Source organism: Salmo salar, chromosome ssa01 (genome assembly GCF_905237065.1).
Source record: "Salmo salar chromosome ssa01, Ssal_v3.1, whole genome shotgun sequence".
In the NCBI taxonomy this organism is placed as follows: domain Eukaryota; kingdom Metazoa; phylum Chordata; class Actinopteri; order Salmoniformes; family Salmonidae; genus Salmo; species Salmo salar.
The window spans coordinates 114,520,766-114,537,781 of NC_059442.1; the positions used below are offsets into that span (position 1 = coordinate 114,520,766).

Consider the following 17,016-nt stretch of genomic DNA (forward strand, 5'->3'; position numbering starts at 1 on the left):
ACAAGGTAAAATCATGACGTCAGTGATCTTCAGGTCGGAAAGTCGGAGCTCTAGAAAAGAGGCCTGAGTTCCCGAGTTGGAATTCCGAGTTGGATGATCGTTCAAAATGATTTTTCCTAGTTGGAGCAAATTTTTTCCTCCAGAGTTCCCAGTTGTTTTGAATGCACTGAAGTCAAAGATTTCCAATTTATGCTTGAGGCGGACAAACTTCTCTCTTTGACGAGAGTCCAAGCACTCCCCCAGTGTTTCCCCAGATAAAGTACTTGCACAAACTCGCCCCCCCCCCCGGCACATTTTCCTTCTGGCGCCCACATTACCTTCATTGTTGTTTTCCTTACTACTACTAATACTAATAATAACTGTTCCTATCAAACACATGCTCATTATAGTTTCTGTACATGGTGTTGTCGTTTCTACTCTAGCACACCATAGAAGTAGTAGACAACACTACTAGAACAGTGTGCTAGCAGTGTGACGCCATATTTGTTGACATCATACAACGCATTCTGGTTGTCACGGAAATGTCTGTCAGACCAAAGACGTTTTAACAAAACGAGATGAAGGAATGGTTCCCTCGACTGACTTAGAATGTAACTATTGTTACTCAGGGTTGCCAGGTCAGACCCCCCTTTCAAGGAGTTTTATGTAGCTTATAATCTTCTCCTGTGTTTGCCCCCAATTCATTGATAAATCCCCCATCATAGTAATATTTCCTGCATCGTATCCCCCCACGATACCTTCCCCCATTTCTACCCTCCATGGACTTAAAATCCCCCACAAATGAAATGAACTCTCCCACAAACCTCTATAAAATGGTTTAACCAAAATCTGCCAACCCGACTGTAATAAGTACATTCATGGCAAAAAGTTTTGAGAATGACACAAATATTAATTTTCACAAAGTCTGCTGCCTCAGTTTGTATGATGGCAATTTGCATATACTACAGAATGTTATGAAGAGTGATCAAAGGAATTGCAATTAATTGCAAAGTCCCTCTTTGCCATGCAAATGAACTGAACCCCCAAAAAACATTTCCACTGCATTTCAGCCCTGCCACAAGAGGACCAGCTGACATCATGTCAGTGATTCTCTCGTTAACACAGGTGTGAGTGTTGACGAGGACAAGGCTGGAGATCACTCTGTCATGCTGATTGAGTTTGTATAACAGACTGGAAGCTTCAAAAGGAGGGTGGTGCTTGGAATTATTGTTCTTCCTCTGTCAACCATGGTTACCTGCAAGGAAACACGTGCCATCATCATTGCTTTGTACAAAAAGGGCTTCACAGGCAAGGATATTGCTGCCAGTAAGACTGCACCTAAATCAACCATTTATCGGATCATCAAGAACTTCAAGGAGAGCGGTTCAATTGTTGTGAAGAAGGCTTCAGAGCGCCCAAGAAAGTCCAGCAAGCGCCAGGACCGTCTCCTAAAGTTGATTCAGCTGCGGGATTGGTGCACCACCAGTACAGAGCTTTTTCAGGAATGGCAGCAGGCAGGTGTGAGTGCATCTGCACGCACAGTGAGGCAAATACTTTTGGAGGATGGCCTGGTGTCAAGAAGGGCAGCAAAGAAGCCACTTCTCTCCAGGAAAAACACCAGGGACAGACTGATATTCTGCAAAAGGTACAGGGATTGGACTGCTGAGGACTGGGGTAAAGTCATTTTCTCTGATGAATCCCCTTTCCGATTGTTTGGGGCATCCGGAAAAAAGCTTGTCTGGAGAAGACAAGGTGAGCGCTACCATCAGTCCTGTGTCATGCCAACAGTAAAGCATCCTGAGACCATTCATGTGTGGGGTTGCTTCTCAGCCAAGGGAGTGGGCTCACTCACAATTTTGCCTAAGAACACAGCCATGAATAAAGAATGGTACCAACACATCCTCCGAGAGTAACTTCTCCCAACCATCCAGGAACAGTTTGGTGACGAACAACGCCTTTTCCAGCATGATGGAGCACCTTGCCATTAGGCAAAAGTGATAACTAAGTGGCTCGAGGAACAAAACATCGATATTTTGGGTCCATGGCCAGGAAACTCCCCAGACTTTAATCCCATTGAGAACTTGTGGTTAATCCTCAAGAGGCAAGTGGACAAAACAAAAACCCACAAATTCTGACAAACTCCAAGCATTGATTATGCAAGAATGGGCTGCCATCAGTCAGGATGTGGCCCAGAAGTTAATTGACAGCATGCCAGGGCGGATTGCAGAGGTCTTGAAAAAGAAGGGTCAACACTGCAAATATTGACTCTTTGCATCAACTTCATGTAATTGTCAATAAAAGCCTTTGACACTTATGAAATGCTTGTAATTATACTTCAGTATTCCAAAGTAACATCTGACAAAAATATCTAAAGACACTGAAGCAGCAAACTTTGTGGAAATTAATATTTGTGTCATTCTCAAAACTTTTGGCCACGACTGTATATCGAAGATTTGTAATATGATGAAAGGTGGCCAAACTAAGTTAATATTTTTCATGCAATGGGTGCAGCCATCTTTGACTTTGTTTATTTGCATTTTATAGTGAATGGCATTCTGGGATTAGGGAGTTTTTTTCGGTTGTCAAACATAACCAAAATGGCTGCCATCATAAAGAATTTAGCTCCTGTTAGCTTAGCTGACACGCATCTCTTTTTCTAAACAATATTACATTTCTCCCTTCTACTCACCAGAGATGTAGTAACATTGCAAACAAGTCTAGCTGTTAGGTCGCCAATTTATGTTTGTTTTTGTTTGTAAGCGCAACCTGTTATTTAAACTGGTTAATGGAATGAGTTAGGCTGTGGATGTGTTCTGTTTGATGCTTGGATGATGAAGTTCACATTTATCTTTTACAATAAAAAGTAGAATTGAGGAATAAGACCTTTCTTTCCCATCGGCGAAAAACATTTCAGACAACAATGCTGTTTACACACGTTTGTTACATCATACGTTCTGTTGATGTTCTGTCCAATCACATGTTTGCGATGGTATGCTGCAGGGACCACTGAAAAATGATCACAAATATGTGATTGTAGGCGTCAAAGGGTTTTAAGCGGGAGTACATGGTCATTATAGTTAATTACCACTTTTTCTGCTCTAAACTATGTTGAATATTGGCCTGTTGGAAACTACAACTCCCTACTACATGGCACAGTTCAGGATTGATCTGATTTATCTCTACAGAAACTACAATTCTCTACTACATGGCACAGTTCAGGATTGATCTGATTTATCTCTACAGAAACTACAATTCTCTACTACATGGCACAGTTCAGGATTGATCTGATTTATCTCTACAGGAACTGACCATCAAGCTCACAGAAAACAAAAACAAATGGAATTTAAATAATTTAAACCGACGTCGGTCATTTACTTGTTAAAAAACCAAAAAAGAACCGACATTTCATTTCATCGCTGAGCACTAGTGGGTGTGTGTGTGTGCGTCATAGCCTGCTGTATTTCCAGTACACAACCAATTAGTGAACAACCATACACTAAAGCAGGCATGGAACATTCTGTGTATCATTAGCTGAAATAACAAATGGTATGTGTGTGTGTATATATATATACGCTGTGGATTCCCTGGAATAACAAAATGCCCTTTCGTGTTTCTCTATAGATCGATACAGCATTCCTGACACCAGGTTTATATTTGGACAGTTAAAAACCGGAACATTAGAGCTGGTTTCATTCCCCACGGCCATCACAATATTCCCAGGAACAAAGATGGTGTGAAAGAGAAGAGAGGGAGAGAGAAGGAAGAGAAGAGGAGAGGGAGATAGAAGGAAGAGAAGAGGGAGATAGAAGGAAGAGGGGGGAGAGGGAAGGAAGAGGGGGGAGAGGGAAGGAAGAGGGGGGAGAGGGAAGGAAGAGGGGGGAGAGGGAAGGAAGAGGGGGAGAGGGAAGGAAGAGGGGGGAGAGGGAAGGAAGAGGGGGAGAGGGAAGGAAGAGGGGGGAGAGGGAAGGGAAAGAAGGAGAGAAGGTTATTGATCTCAGAGGCTGTGCTACAATGAGCTGATTAAAGCTCTGCCGTGTGTGTCAGTGTGTAAACACTCCCTCCAGGCTTTCTGAGGGTGCAGAGCAGGCAGCAGAACCATGCTGTTATTTTACTCACCGGTTTCATTCCAAACTTTAACTTTGGAATAGAATGCTTTAAAAGTGTAGAATGCTTTAAAACTGCAGAATGCAATAGAACTATAGAACGCTTTAGAACTGTAGAATGCTTCAAAACTGTAGAATGCTTCAAAACTATAGAATGCTTCAAAACTATAGAATGCTTCAAAACTATAGAATGCTTCAAAACTATAGAATGCTTCAAAACTATAGAATGTTTCAGAACTATAGAATGCTTCAAAACTATAGAACGCTTCAGAACTATAGAATGTTTCAGAACTATAGAATGCTTCAGAACTAAAGAATGCTTTAAAACTGTAGAATGCTTTAGAACTGTAGAACGCTTTAGAACTATAGAATGCTTCAAAACTATAGAATGCTTCAGAACTATAGAATGCTTCAGAACTATAGAATGCTTCAGAACTATAGAATGCTTCAGAACTCTACAGAACTCATACAATTCTAAATTAAACATTAAAATAAAAGTTACAGTGCCTTTGGAAAGTATTCACTCCTTTCCACATTTTGTTCTTCGACCTCATGGCTTGGTTTTTGCTCTGACATGCACTGGCAACTGTGGGACCTTATATAGACAGGTGTGTGCCTTTCCAAATCATGTCCAATTAATTGAATTTACCACAGGTGGACTCCAATCAAGCTGGAGAAACATCTTAAAGATGATCAATTGAAACAGGAGGCACCTGAGCTCAATTTCAAGTTTCATAGCAAAGCGTCTGAATATTTATTTATGTAAATAAGGTATCAGTTCTTTTAATTTTTAATACATTTGCAAACTTTTCTAAAAACCTGTTTTTGCTTTTTCATTATGGGGTATTGTGTGTAGATTGATGAGATTAAAAAAAATCTAATCCATTTTAGAATAAGGCTGTAACGTTAAAAAATGTGGAAAAAGTCAAAGGGTCTGAATGCTTTCTGAAGGCACTGTATATATAGGAAATAATAGACAACAAAAATAGTATTTACACACTTTTCACATTCATATCCTATTCTTACATACGGCCCAGTTAGAATCAATCTGTGACACAATGTTTTTTCAATCTGGTTTTCAAAGCTAAACTAGTTTTTTTTGCCCGAGTAACCTCAGGCAATTACCTATTAGCTACGGGATAAGGCTTTTCACGCACGGCATAGCCTGTGTGTTCTGTTCTCAAAATAGATAACCCTCTTCAGAGACATTGTTCTGCTGCAGTGTTTTTACACTGGTGTCCACAGGGCCAGAAGAAAACGCCATGACATATACAACATACACAGTAATCGCCATCCTCCCAGTTTATTGTTCAGACAATAGGGAAAGGCAGGTTTTATACTACACTGCTCAAAAAAATAAAGGGAACACTTAAACAACACAATGTAACTCCAAGTCAATCACACTTCTGTGAAATCAAACTGTCCACTTAGGAAGCAACACTGATTGACAATAAATTTCACATGCTGTTGTGCAAATGGAATAGACAACAGGTGGAAATTATAGGCAATTAGCAAGACACCCCCAATAAAGGAGTGGTTCTGCAGGTGGTGACCACAGACCACTTCTCAGTTCCTATACTTCCTGGCTGATGTTTTGGTCACTTTTGAACGCTGGCGGTGCTTTCACTCTAGTGGTAGCATGAGACGGAGTCCACAACCCACACAAGTGGCTCAGGTAGTGCAGCTCATCCAGGATGGCACATCAATGCGAGCTGTGGCAAGAAGGTTTGCTGTGTCTGTCAGCGTAGTGTCCAGAGCATGGAGGCGCTACCAGGAGACAGGCCAGTACATCAGGAGATGTGGAGGAGGCCGTAGGAGGGCAACAACCCAGCAGCAGGACCGCTACCTCCGCCTTTGTGCAAGGAGGAGCAGGAGGAGCACTGCCAGAGCCCTGCAAAATGACCTCCAGCAGGCCACAAATGTGCATGTGTCTGATCAAACGGTCAGAAACAGACTCAATGAGGGTGGTATGAGGGCCCGACATCCACAGGTGGGGGTTGTGCTTACAGCCCAACACCGTGCAGGACGTTTGGCATTTGCCAGAGAACACCAAGATTGGCAAATTCGCCACTGGCGCCCTGTGCTCTTCACAGATGAAAGCAGGTTCACACTGAGCACATGTGACCGACGTGACAGAGTCTGGAGATGCCGTGGAGAACGTTCTGCTGCCTGCAACATCCTCCAGCATGACCGGTTTGGTGGTGGGTCAGTGATGGTGTGGGGTGGCATTTCTTTGGGGGGCCGCACAGCCCTCCATGTGCTCGCCAGAGGTAGCCTGACTGCCATTAGGTACCGAGATGAGATCCTCAGACCCCTTGTGAGACCATATGCTGGTGCGGTTGGCCCTGGGTTCCTCCTAATGCAAGACAATGCTAGACCTCATGTGGCTGGAGTGTGTCAGCAGTTCCTGCAAGAGGAAGGCATTGATGCTATGGACTGGCCCGCCCGTTCCCCAGACCTGAATCCAATTGAGCACATCTGGGACATCATGTCTCGCTCCATCCACCAACGCCACATTGCACCACAGACTGTCCAGGAGTTGGATGCTTTAGTCCAGGTCTGGGAGGAGATCCCTCAGGAGACCATCCGCCACCTCACCAGGAGCATGCCCAGGCGTTGTAGGGAGGTCATACAGGCACGTGGAGGCCACACACACTACTGAGCCTCATTTTGACTTGTTTTAAGGACATTACATCAAAGTTGGATCAGCCTGTAGTGTTTTTTTCCACTTTAATTTTGAGTGTGACTCCAAATCCAGACCTCCATGGGTTGATAAATTGGATTTCCATTGATTATTTTTGTGTGATTTTGTTGTCAGCACATTCAACTATGTAAAGAAAAAAAGTATTTAATAAGATTATTTCATTCATTCAGATCTAGGATGTGTTATTTTAGTGTTCCCTTTATTTTTTTGAGCAGTGTATATAGACATACATATCAGTGGGGGCTGGTGGAGAGAGAAATCAGAGGACGGGATCCTTGTAAAGTGTAAAGTGTTAGATACCTTTCCATTCATTTCATTGCAGCCATTACAATGAACCTGTCCTCCAATTTAAAGTGACACCTACCTCCACTGGTACACATATGGGGTTAACCATTCTGATGGGTTGCCTAGATGCAGCTTAGTGTCAGTCTTAATAATATCTTTGGGCTAGGGGGCAGTGTTCGGAAGTTCGGATGACTGACGTGCCCAAAGAAAACTGCCTGTTACTCAGGCCCAGAAGCTAGGATATGCATATAATTGGTAGCATTGGATAGATAACACTCTGAAGTTTCTAAAACTGTTAGAATAAGACGCAGCTTAGTGTCAGTCCCCTTACGGTCTAAGGTCCCGGGGCTGGGTTTCTACTAAGCTAACATGTGGAATTGTTTTAAAATCAGCCAGGTCACCCGTGATACAAGTTAGTATTTGACGTCCATCCTTGTCTGAGGACATGGGGAGATGACATGGAAACTGGCCACTAGGGACAACAGTGAGCGCTGTTACCTTGAAGTAAGTCCCGGTTTTGTTAGTGCATTATGGGCGGGGATGGCAGATGGTCGTAAGCATCTGACCGGGAGACCCACGGAGCGGCGAACAATTGTCCCAGCGTCCTCCGGGTTAGGGGAGGGTTTGGGCCAGTCGGGATTTCCTTGTCTCATCGGGGCCTAGCGACTACTTGTGGTGGGTCGGGCGCCTGCAAGCTGACTTTGGTCGCCAGTTGGACGGTGTTTCCTCCAAAAAAATTGGTGCGGCTGGCTTCAATATGAAGAATTTAAGTGATTAGGAACCAGTGCGACCAATAAAAACAAAAGATTAAGATGGGCAAATCAACACAGACACTGGACAGAGGAACTCTGCCTAGAAGGCCAGCATCCCGGAGTCACCTCTTCACTGTTGACTTTGACACTGGTGTTTTGCGGGTACTATATAATGAAGCTGCTAGTTGACGACTTGTGAGGCGTCTGTTTCTCAAACTAGACACTCTAATTTACTTGTCCTCTTGCTCAGTTGTGCACCGGGGCCTCCCACTCCTCTTTCTATTCTGGTTAGAGACAGTTTGCGCTGTTCTTTGAAGGGAGTAGTACAGAATGTTGTACAAGATCTTCAGTTTCTTGGCAATTTCTCGCATGGAATAGCCTTCATTTCTCAGAACAAGAATAGACTGACGAGTTTCAGAAGAAAGTTATTTGTTTCTGGCCAGTTTGAGCCTGTAATCGAACCCACAAATGCTGATGCTCCAGATACTCAACTAGTCTAAAGAAGGCCAGATTTATTGCTTCTTTAATCAGGACAACAGTTCTCAGCTGTGCTAACAAAAGGGTTTTCTAATGATCAATTAGCCTTTTTAAATGATAAACTTGGATTAGCTAACACAACGTGCCATTGGAACACAGGAGTGATGGTTGCTGATAATGGGCCTCTGTACGCCTATGTAGATATTCCATAACAAATCAGCCGTTTCCAGTTACAATAGTCATTTACAACATTAACAATGTCTACACTGTATTTCTGATCAATTTGATGTTATTTTAATAGACAAGAAAACGTGCTTTTCTTTCAAAAACAAGGACGTTTCTAAGTGACCGCAAAGTTTTTAACGGTAGTGTATGCGTGTGTGTCAGTCTAACCTGCCATGCGATGAGGTCTTTCAGTGTGTGTGTGTGTGTGTGTGTGTGTGTGTGTGTGTGTGTGTGTGTGTCAGTCAGTTGGGGAGGGTGCAACACTACCACACTCCACAGTCCTGGAGTGTGGTAGAGTGGTTTGTTTGCGTGTGAGTCTAACCTGCCATGCGATGAGGTCTTTCAGTTTCTCCAGTTTCTCCTGGTCCTCAGGGTGATCTCCCTGGTACTTCTCTGTGAAGAATGCCTGGAGAGAGGAGAGGAGAAAGGAGGAGAGGTGAGAGAGGGGAGGGAAGAGAGGAGAGAAGAGAGAGAGGAAAGTGGATAGGAGAGGAGAGAGGGTGGAGAGAGGAGAGGGGAGAGAGGAGAAAGAGGGGAGAGGAGAGGGGAGAGGAGAGAGGGGGGAGAGAGAGGAGAGGAGAGAGGAGAGGGGGAGAGAGGAGAGAGGGGAGAGAGGAGAGGGGGATAGAGGAGAGAGGGGGGAGAGAGGAGAGGGGGAGAGAGGAGAGGTGAAGAGGGGAGAGAGAGAGAGGGGAAGTCAGAACTCATTACAGAAACAATCTTTTGTCTTCTGTATGAAGGTTGTATTTTTCTCCATGGGGAAGAGAGAGTTCAACCAAACTATGGTTGTTGTGTTGAGTTCACAATAAAGAACTAAACCTGTATTCATTAGCTAAGTAAGGTAGACCCACCCATGACGACACACACACACAGTACCTTCTCGTAGTTGGTGAAACCGCCCATGACAGCGGGGTCCACGATGCCGTTGAGCAGCATGGAGAGGGGGTTGATGGGAAGGTTGGAATCATTCAGGTGACGCTGCACCATGTTGCTGATCTTCTCATTGGTCAGTTGCATCGTCTCCATGGCATTCTCCAATGGGCTGATCTCCTCCTGAACACAGGAAGCAGGAAGTAAAAGAAGGTTATAAGTTCTGATTCATTTCAGGTTGAGGTCCATCTGTGAGTGAGAGACATTTTAACTCCAATCTACAGTATAACAACAGAGACAGAGGATTATAGAGAACATCTACCTGAGGGGTTCTGATGTCTGAATCTCTGGGACAGACGAGTGACCACAATGGTAGAGCATTTTGTGGATTGTCTTGAGTAAATTACAGTTTATAGATGTTTTTTTTTCTCCTAAATTTAGAAGGATCAGTGTGACTGCCTGGCAGGGTGACAAATCTCCAGACCGGCATCAGATGGAAGGATTTAGAGAGACTATGGAATCCATTCATTCTGGATTGCTGACGTGGGAACATTGACTTTAAATGTCAATCACGCTGTAACACTGAACCGTGCAGGACCTGCCCTGTTCCCACCTCATCTGGGTGACTATATACTGTGGGAGAAGGGCCCTGTAGTATAGCATGGTATACTATAGTATAATATTGTATGGTATTGTATAATATTGTATGGTATAGTATTGTACCGTATAGTATAGTACGGTATAGTATGGTGTAGTATTGTATATTATGGTATGGTATAGTATTGTATGGTATTGCACCGTATAGTATAGTATAGTACGCTATAGTATAGTATGGTATTGTATAGTATTGTATAGTATAGTATGGTGTAGTATTGTATAGTATGGTATGGTACAGTATTGAATGGTATTGTATAGTATTGTATTGTATGGTATAGTATAGTATGGTGTAGTATTGTATGGTATGGTATTGCTGGGTATAGTATTATATTGAATGGTATAGTATTGTATACTATAGTACATTATTGTATTGTATAGTATGGTATAGCATAGTATTGTATAGTATTGTGTGGTATAGTATGGTATGGTATTGTATAGTATTGCATGGGATAGTATTGTATTGGTCTTGTATAGTATAGTATGATATAGTAGTATTGTATAGTATTTTATGGGACAGTATTGTATTGTATAGTCTTGTATAGTATGATATAGTAGAGTACGGTATTGTATATTATTGCATGGGATAGTATTGTATTGTATAATATAGTATGATATAGTATGATATAGTAGAGTACGGTATTGTATAGTATTGCATGGGATAGTATTGTATATTATTGTACCATATAGTAGAGCATGGTATGGTATAGTATTGTGTGGTATTGTATAGCATAGTATTGTATGGTATTGTATTGTACTGTATAGTCTACTATAGTATTATATAGTATAGTATTGCAATACAAGTATTGGTATAGTATTGTATTGCACTGTATAGTATAATACAGTATAGTATGGTATGGTATAGTATAGTTTGGTATAGTATAGCATAGTATAGTATGGTATAGTATAGTATAGTGTAGTATTCTATAGAGACTGTAATAAGGTTTCTATTGGAGGGTACATTAGCACTGCTGAAAAGTAACCTGTGAGATCTGATGTCAACGACGGCACTGTGCTACACCCCCCCTCCTTAGTTGTTATTGTAGGTTGGTCAGGACGTGGCAGAGGGTATTTGTTTTGTGGTTCAGGGTGGTGTTTTTCTAGAAGGGCATTTGATTTAAGTATTCCGGGGTTTTTGGGCACTGTCTGATATTCATGTATTCTATGTTTAGTCTAGTGAGTCTGTTTCTATGTATAGTTAATTGGGGTGGACTTCCAATTGAAGGCAGGTGTGTGGTGTTGCCTTTGATTGGGAGTTCTATATTAGTAGGGTGTGTTTGTCTGTGTGGTTGTGGGGAATTGTTTGTGAGCACTGCGTGATTGAGCCTGCTACACTGTTGTGAGTCATGAGTACTGTTTATTGTTTTGTTTTTGTTCTGTGGATGCTTTACATTTTTTCATTAAAAGAATGAGTATCCATACACCCGCTGCATTTTGGTCTTCCCTGCAACACCATGATGAATTTCGTGACATCTGAATAGGAAACATAGCAAGGGAGACCACGCTGTGAGAGAGAGAGTTCTTAACTGACTTGCCTAGTTAAATAAAATGATATGTTTCCCATAACAATAAAGCCCTTAAATGTAATTACATTGAATTGAGAAGGAGAAGGGGAAGTGGAGGATGGAGAGAGAGGGCGAGAAAGAGACAGAGTAGAGAGGGAGAGATAGTAGAGAGAGGTAGTGATAGTAGAGAGAGGTAGTGATAGCAGAGAGAGGTAGTGATAGTAGAGAGAGGTAGAGAGAGGTAGTGATAGTAGAGAGAGGTAGTGATAGAGGAGAGAGGTAGTGATAGCGGAGAGAGGTAGTGATAGCGGAGAGAGGTAGTGATAGCAGAGAGAGGTAGTGATAGCAGAGAGGTAGTGATAGCAGAGAGAGGTAGTGATAGTAGAGAGAGGTAGTGATAGCAGAGAGAGGTAGTGATAGTAGAGAGAGGTAGTGATAGTAGAGAGAGGTAGTGATAGTGGAGAGAGGTAGTGATAGTGGAGAGAGGTAGTGATAGAGGAGAGAGGTAGTGATAGAGGAGAGAGGTAGTGATAGAGGAGAGAGGAAGTGATAGAGGAGAGAGGTAGTGATAGAGGAGAGAGGTAGTGATAGCGGAGAGAGGTAGTGATAGCGGAGAGAGGTAGTGATAGTGGAGAGAGGTAGTGATAGTAGAGTGAGGTAGTGATAGTAGAGAGAGGTAGAGAGAGGTAGTGATAGTAGAGAGAGGTAGTGATAGTAGAGAGAGGTAGTGATAGTAGAGAGAGGTAGTGATAGTAGAGAGGTAGTGATAGTAGAGAGGTAGTGATAGTAGAGAGGAGAGAGGTAGTGATAGTAGAGAGAGGTAGTGATAGTAGAGAGTAGTAGTGATAGTAGAGAGGTAGTGATAGTAGAGAGGAGAGAGGTAGTGATAGTAGAGAGGTAGTGATAGTAGAGAGTAGTAGTGATAGTAGAGAGTAGAGGTAGTGATAGTAGAGAGAGGTAGTGATAGCAGAGAGTAGAGAGGTAGTGATAGTAGAGAGTAGAGAGGTAGTGATAGTAGAGAGTAGTAGTGATAGTAGAGAGTAGTAGTGATAGTAGAGAGTAGAGAGGTAGTGATAGTAGAGAGTAGTAGTGATAGTAGAGAGTAGAGAGGTAGTGATAGTAGAGAGAGGTAGTGATAGCAGAGAGTAGAGAGGTAGTGATAGTAGAGAGTAGTAGTGATAGTAGAGAGTAGTATTGATAGTAGAGAGGTAGTGATAGTAGAGAGGTAGTGATAGTAGAGAGGTAGTGATAGTAGAGAGAGGTAGTGATAGTAGAGAGAGGTAGTGATAGCAGAGAGTAGAGAGGTAGTGATAGCAGAGAGTAGAGAGGTAGTGATAGTAGAGAGTAGAGAGGTAGTGATAGTAGAGAGATATAGTAGAGAGAGAGAGATAGTAGGGAGAGAGAGATAGTAGGGAGAGACCGTAGAGAGAGGTAGTGATAGTAGAGAGAGGTAGAGATAGTAGAGAGAGGTAGTGAATAGTAGAGAGAGGTAGTGATAGCAGAGAGAGGTAGTGATAGTAGAGAGAGGTAGTGATAGTAGAGAGAGGTAGTGATAGAGGAGAGAGGTAGTGATAGAGGAGAGAGGTAGTGATAGAGGAGAGAGGTAGTGATAGCGGAGAGAGGTAGTGATAGCGGAGAGAGGTAGTGATAGCAGAGAGAGGTAGTGATAGTAGAGAAAGGTAGTGATAGTAGAGAGAGGTAGTGATAGTAGAGAGAGGTAGTGATAGTGGAGAGAGGTAGTGATAGAGGAGAGAGGTAGTGATAGAGGAGAGAGGTAGTGATAGCAGAGAGAGGTAGAGAGAGGTAGTGATAGTAGAGAGAGGTAGTGATAGTAGAGAGAGGTAGTGATGGTAGTGATAGTAGAGAGGTAGTGATAGTAGAGAGGTAGTGATAGTAGAGAGGTAGTGATAGTAGAGAGGTAGTGATAGTAGAGAGGTAGTGATAGTAGAGAGGTAGTGAGAGGAGAGAGGTAGTGATAGTAGAGAGAGGTAGTGATAGTAGAGAGTAGTAGTGATAGTAGAGAGGTAGTGATAGTAGAGAGAGGTAGTGATAGCAGAGAGTAGAGAGGTAGTGATAGTAGAGAGTAGAGAGGTAGTGATAGTAGAGAGTAGTAGTGATAGTAGAGAGTAGTAGTGATAGTAGAGAGTAGAGAGGTAGTGATAGTAGAGAGAGGTAGTAATAGCAGAGAGTAGAGAGGTAGTGATAGTAGAGAGTAGAGAGATAGTGATAGTAGAGAGTAGTAGTGATAGTAGAGAGTAGTAGTGATAGTAGAGAGGTAGTGATAGTAGAGAGAGGTAGTGATAGTAGAGAGAGGTAGTGATAGCAGAGAGTAGAGAGGTAGTGATAGCAGAGAGTAGAGAGGTAGTGATAGTAGAGAGTAGAGAGGTAGTGATAGTAGAGAGAGGTAGAGAGTAGAGAGATATAGTAGAGAGAGAGAGATAGTAGGGAGAGACCGTAGAGAGAGGTAGTAGAGAGTAGAGAGGTAGTGATAGTAGAGAGAGGTAGTGATAGTAGAGAGAGGTAGTGATAGTAGAGAGAGGTAGTGATAGTAGAGAGGAGAGAGGTAGTGATAGTAGAGAGTAGAGAGGTAGTGATAGTAGAGAGAGGTAGTGATAGTAGAGAGAGGTAGTGATAGTAGAGAGTAGAGAGGAAGTGATAGTATAGAGAGGTAGTGATAGTAGAGAGTAGAGAGGTAGTGATAGTAGAGAGTAGAGAGGTAGTGATAGTAGAGAGAGGTAGTGATAGTAGAGAGAGAGAGTAGAGAGATATAGTAGAGAGAGAGAGATAGTAGGGAGAGACCGTAGAGAGAGGTAGTAGAGAGTAGAGAGGTAGTGATAGTAGAGAGTAGAGAGGTAGTGATAGTAGAGAGAGGTAGTGATAGTAGAGAGAGGTAGTGATAGTAGAGAGAGGTAGTGATAGTAGAGAGAGAGAGTAGAGAGATATAGTAGAGAGAGAGAGATAGTAGGGAGAGACCGTAGAGAGAGGTAGTAGAGAGAGGTAGTGATAGTAGAGAGAGGTAGTGATAGTAGAGAGAGGTAGTGATAGTAGAGAGAGAGAGTAGAGAGATAGTAGGGAGAGACCATAGAGAGAGGTAGTAGAGAAACTAGAGAGATAGTAGAGAGAGGGAGATATAGAGATAGTAGAGAGAGTTAGAAACAGAGTAGAGAGAGAGAGAGAGAGAGAGAAAGTAGAGAGAGTTAGAGACAGAGAGTAGAGATAGTAGAGAGAGAGTTAGAGACAGGGAGTAGAGATAGTAGAGAGAGAGTTAGAGACAGAGAGTAGAGATAGTAGAGAGAGAGTTAGAGGTAGAGATAGTAGAGAGAGAGTTAGAGACAGAGAGTAGAGATAGTAGAGAGAGAGTTAGAGACAGAGAGTAGAGATAGTAGAGAGAGAGTTAGAGACAGAGAGTAGAGATAGTAGAGAGAGAGTTAGAAACAGAGAGTAGAGACAGTAGAGAGAGAGTTAGAGACAGAGAGTAGAGATAGTAGAGAGAGAGATAGTAGAGAGAGAGTTAGAGACAGAGAGTAGAGACAGTAGAGAGAGAGTTAGAGACAGAGAGTAGAGATAGTAGAGAGAGAGTTAGAAACAGAGAGTAGAGACAGTAGAGAGAGAGTTAGAGACAGAGAGTAGAGATAGTAGAGAGAGAGATAGTAGAGACAGAGTTAGAGACGGAGAGAGTAGCGATAGAGAGAGATCCCCTTCTCTTCACCAGATCTGACATGAAAGGGATTAATAAAAGGGACAAATAAAGCATCATTGATTCCAGAATACTCAGTCTAATTACACTAAATACTGGATTTGGTTTTGGAACAAATAATGAAATATTCAAAAGATGCTGTGCTCTGATTGATGCTGGGCTCAGATCGATGCTGTGCTCTGATCGATGCTGTGCTCGGATTGATCCTGGGCTCTGATTGAAACCGGGCTCTCTCTCCGTTCCTGTATTCTGTCTCTCGTCCTGTATTCTCTCTAGTCCTGTATTCTCTCTCTAGTCCTGTATTCTCTCTCTAGTCCTGTATTCTCTCTCCGTTCCTGTATTCTCTCTCCGTTCCTGTATTCTCTCTCCGTTCCTGTATTCTCTCTCCGTTCCTGTATTCTTCCTCTCTGTCATGTAATTCCCAATATCAGGGTGCTTTTTTGAACAACAAAGAATGAAAGCCTAATGACTGAGACATTGTGCTGATGTGAAAAGGTTCCAGAAGTGTAGAAGGGTTTATCCCCGACTTTAAAAAGTAAATGGATGAGCGGCGCTGGCATTGGAAAGGGTCTGTACTGCTGTCTACTGCTGTCTACACAGGGTCTGTACTGCTGTCTACACAGGGTCTGTACTGCTGTCTACACAGGGTCTGTACTGCTGTCTACACAGGGTCTGTACTGCTGTCTACACAGGGTCTGTACTGCTGTCTACACAGGGTCTGTACTGCTGTCTACACAGGGTCTGCACTGCTGTCTACACAGGGTCTGTACTGCTGTCTACACAGGGTCTGTACTGCAGTCTACACAGGGTCTGTACTGCTGTCTACAGGTTAAGTAGATCACATCAGATGGATCCACTGCGTTGGCCACAGATCCTGATTTGATTAGTAATGTCTGCCTGGAGCCCACGCTCATCTCACTGGAGACAGACCTGACGTGGACACACACACACTCACCGTGGGGACAGACCTGACGTGGACACACACACACTCACTGGAGACAGACTTGACGTGGACACACACACACTCACCGTGGAGACAGACCTGACGTGGACACACACACACTCACTGGAGACAGACCTGACGTGGACACACACACACTCACTGGAGACAGACCTGACGTGGACACACACACACTCACTGGAGACAGACCTGACGTCGACACACACACACACTCACCGTGGAGACAGACCTGACGTGGACACACACACACTCACCGTGGAGACAGACTTGACGTGGACACACACACACTCACTGGAGACAGACCTGACGTGGACACACACACACTCACTGGAGACAGACCTGACGTGGACACACACACACTCACTGGAGACAGACCTGACGTGGACACACACACACTCACAGGAGACAGACCTGACGTGGACACACACACACTCACTGCAGACAGACCTGACGTGGACACACACACACTCACTGGAGACAGACTTGACGTGGACACACACACACTCACCGTAGAGACAGACCTGACGTGGACACACACACACACTCACTGGAGACAGACCTGACGTGGACACACACACACTCACTGGAGACAGACCTGACGTGGACACACACACACTCACCGTGGAGACAGACCTGACGTGGACACACTCACCGTGGAGACAGACCTGACGTGGACACACACACACTCACCGTGGAGACAGACCTGACGTGGACACACACACACTCACCGTGGAGACAGACCTGACGTGGACACACACACACTCACTGGAGACAGACCTGACGTGGACACACACACACTCACTG

General features: G+C 43.5%; 1 protein-coding gene across 7 annotated transcripts in view; it reads right to left on the minus strand.

The window, feature by feature from the left end:
* The window catches only part of LOC106591860 (dedicator of cytokinesis protein 1), a 723,705-nt gene that overhangs the window by 44,599 nt on the left and 662,090 nt on the right, over positions 1 to 17,016 (minus strand). For all 7 annotated transcript variants that reach the window (XM_045687698.1, XM_045687691.1, XM_045687686.1 and 4 more), the window contains exons 45-46: positions 9,402 to 9,578; positions 8,848 to 8,931 (exon numbers count right to left, since the gene is read on the minus strand). In XM_045687698.1, coding sequence (XP_045543654.1) covers positions 8,848 to 8,931; positions 9,402 to 9,578 — 261 coding nt within the window. The remainder of the gene's footprint in view (positions 1 to 8,847; positions 8,932 to 9,401; positions 9,579 to 17,016) is intronic.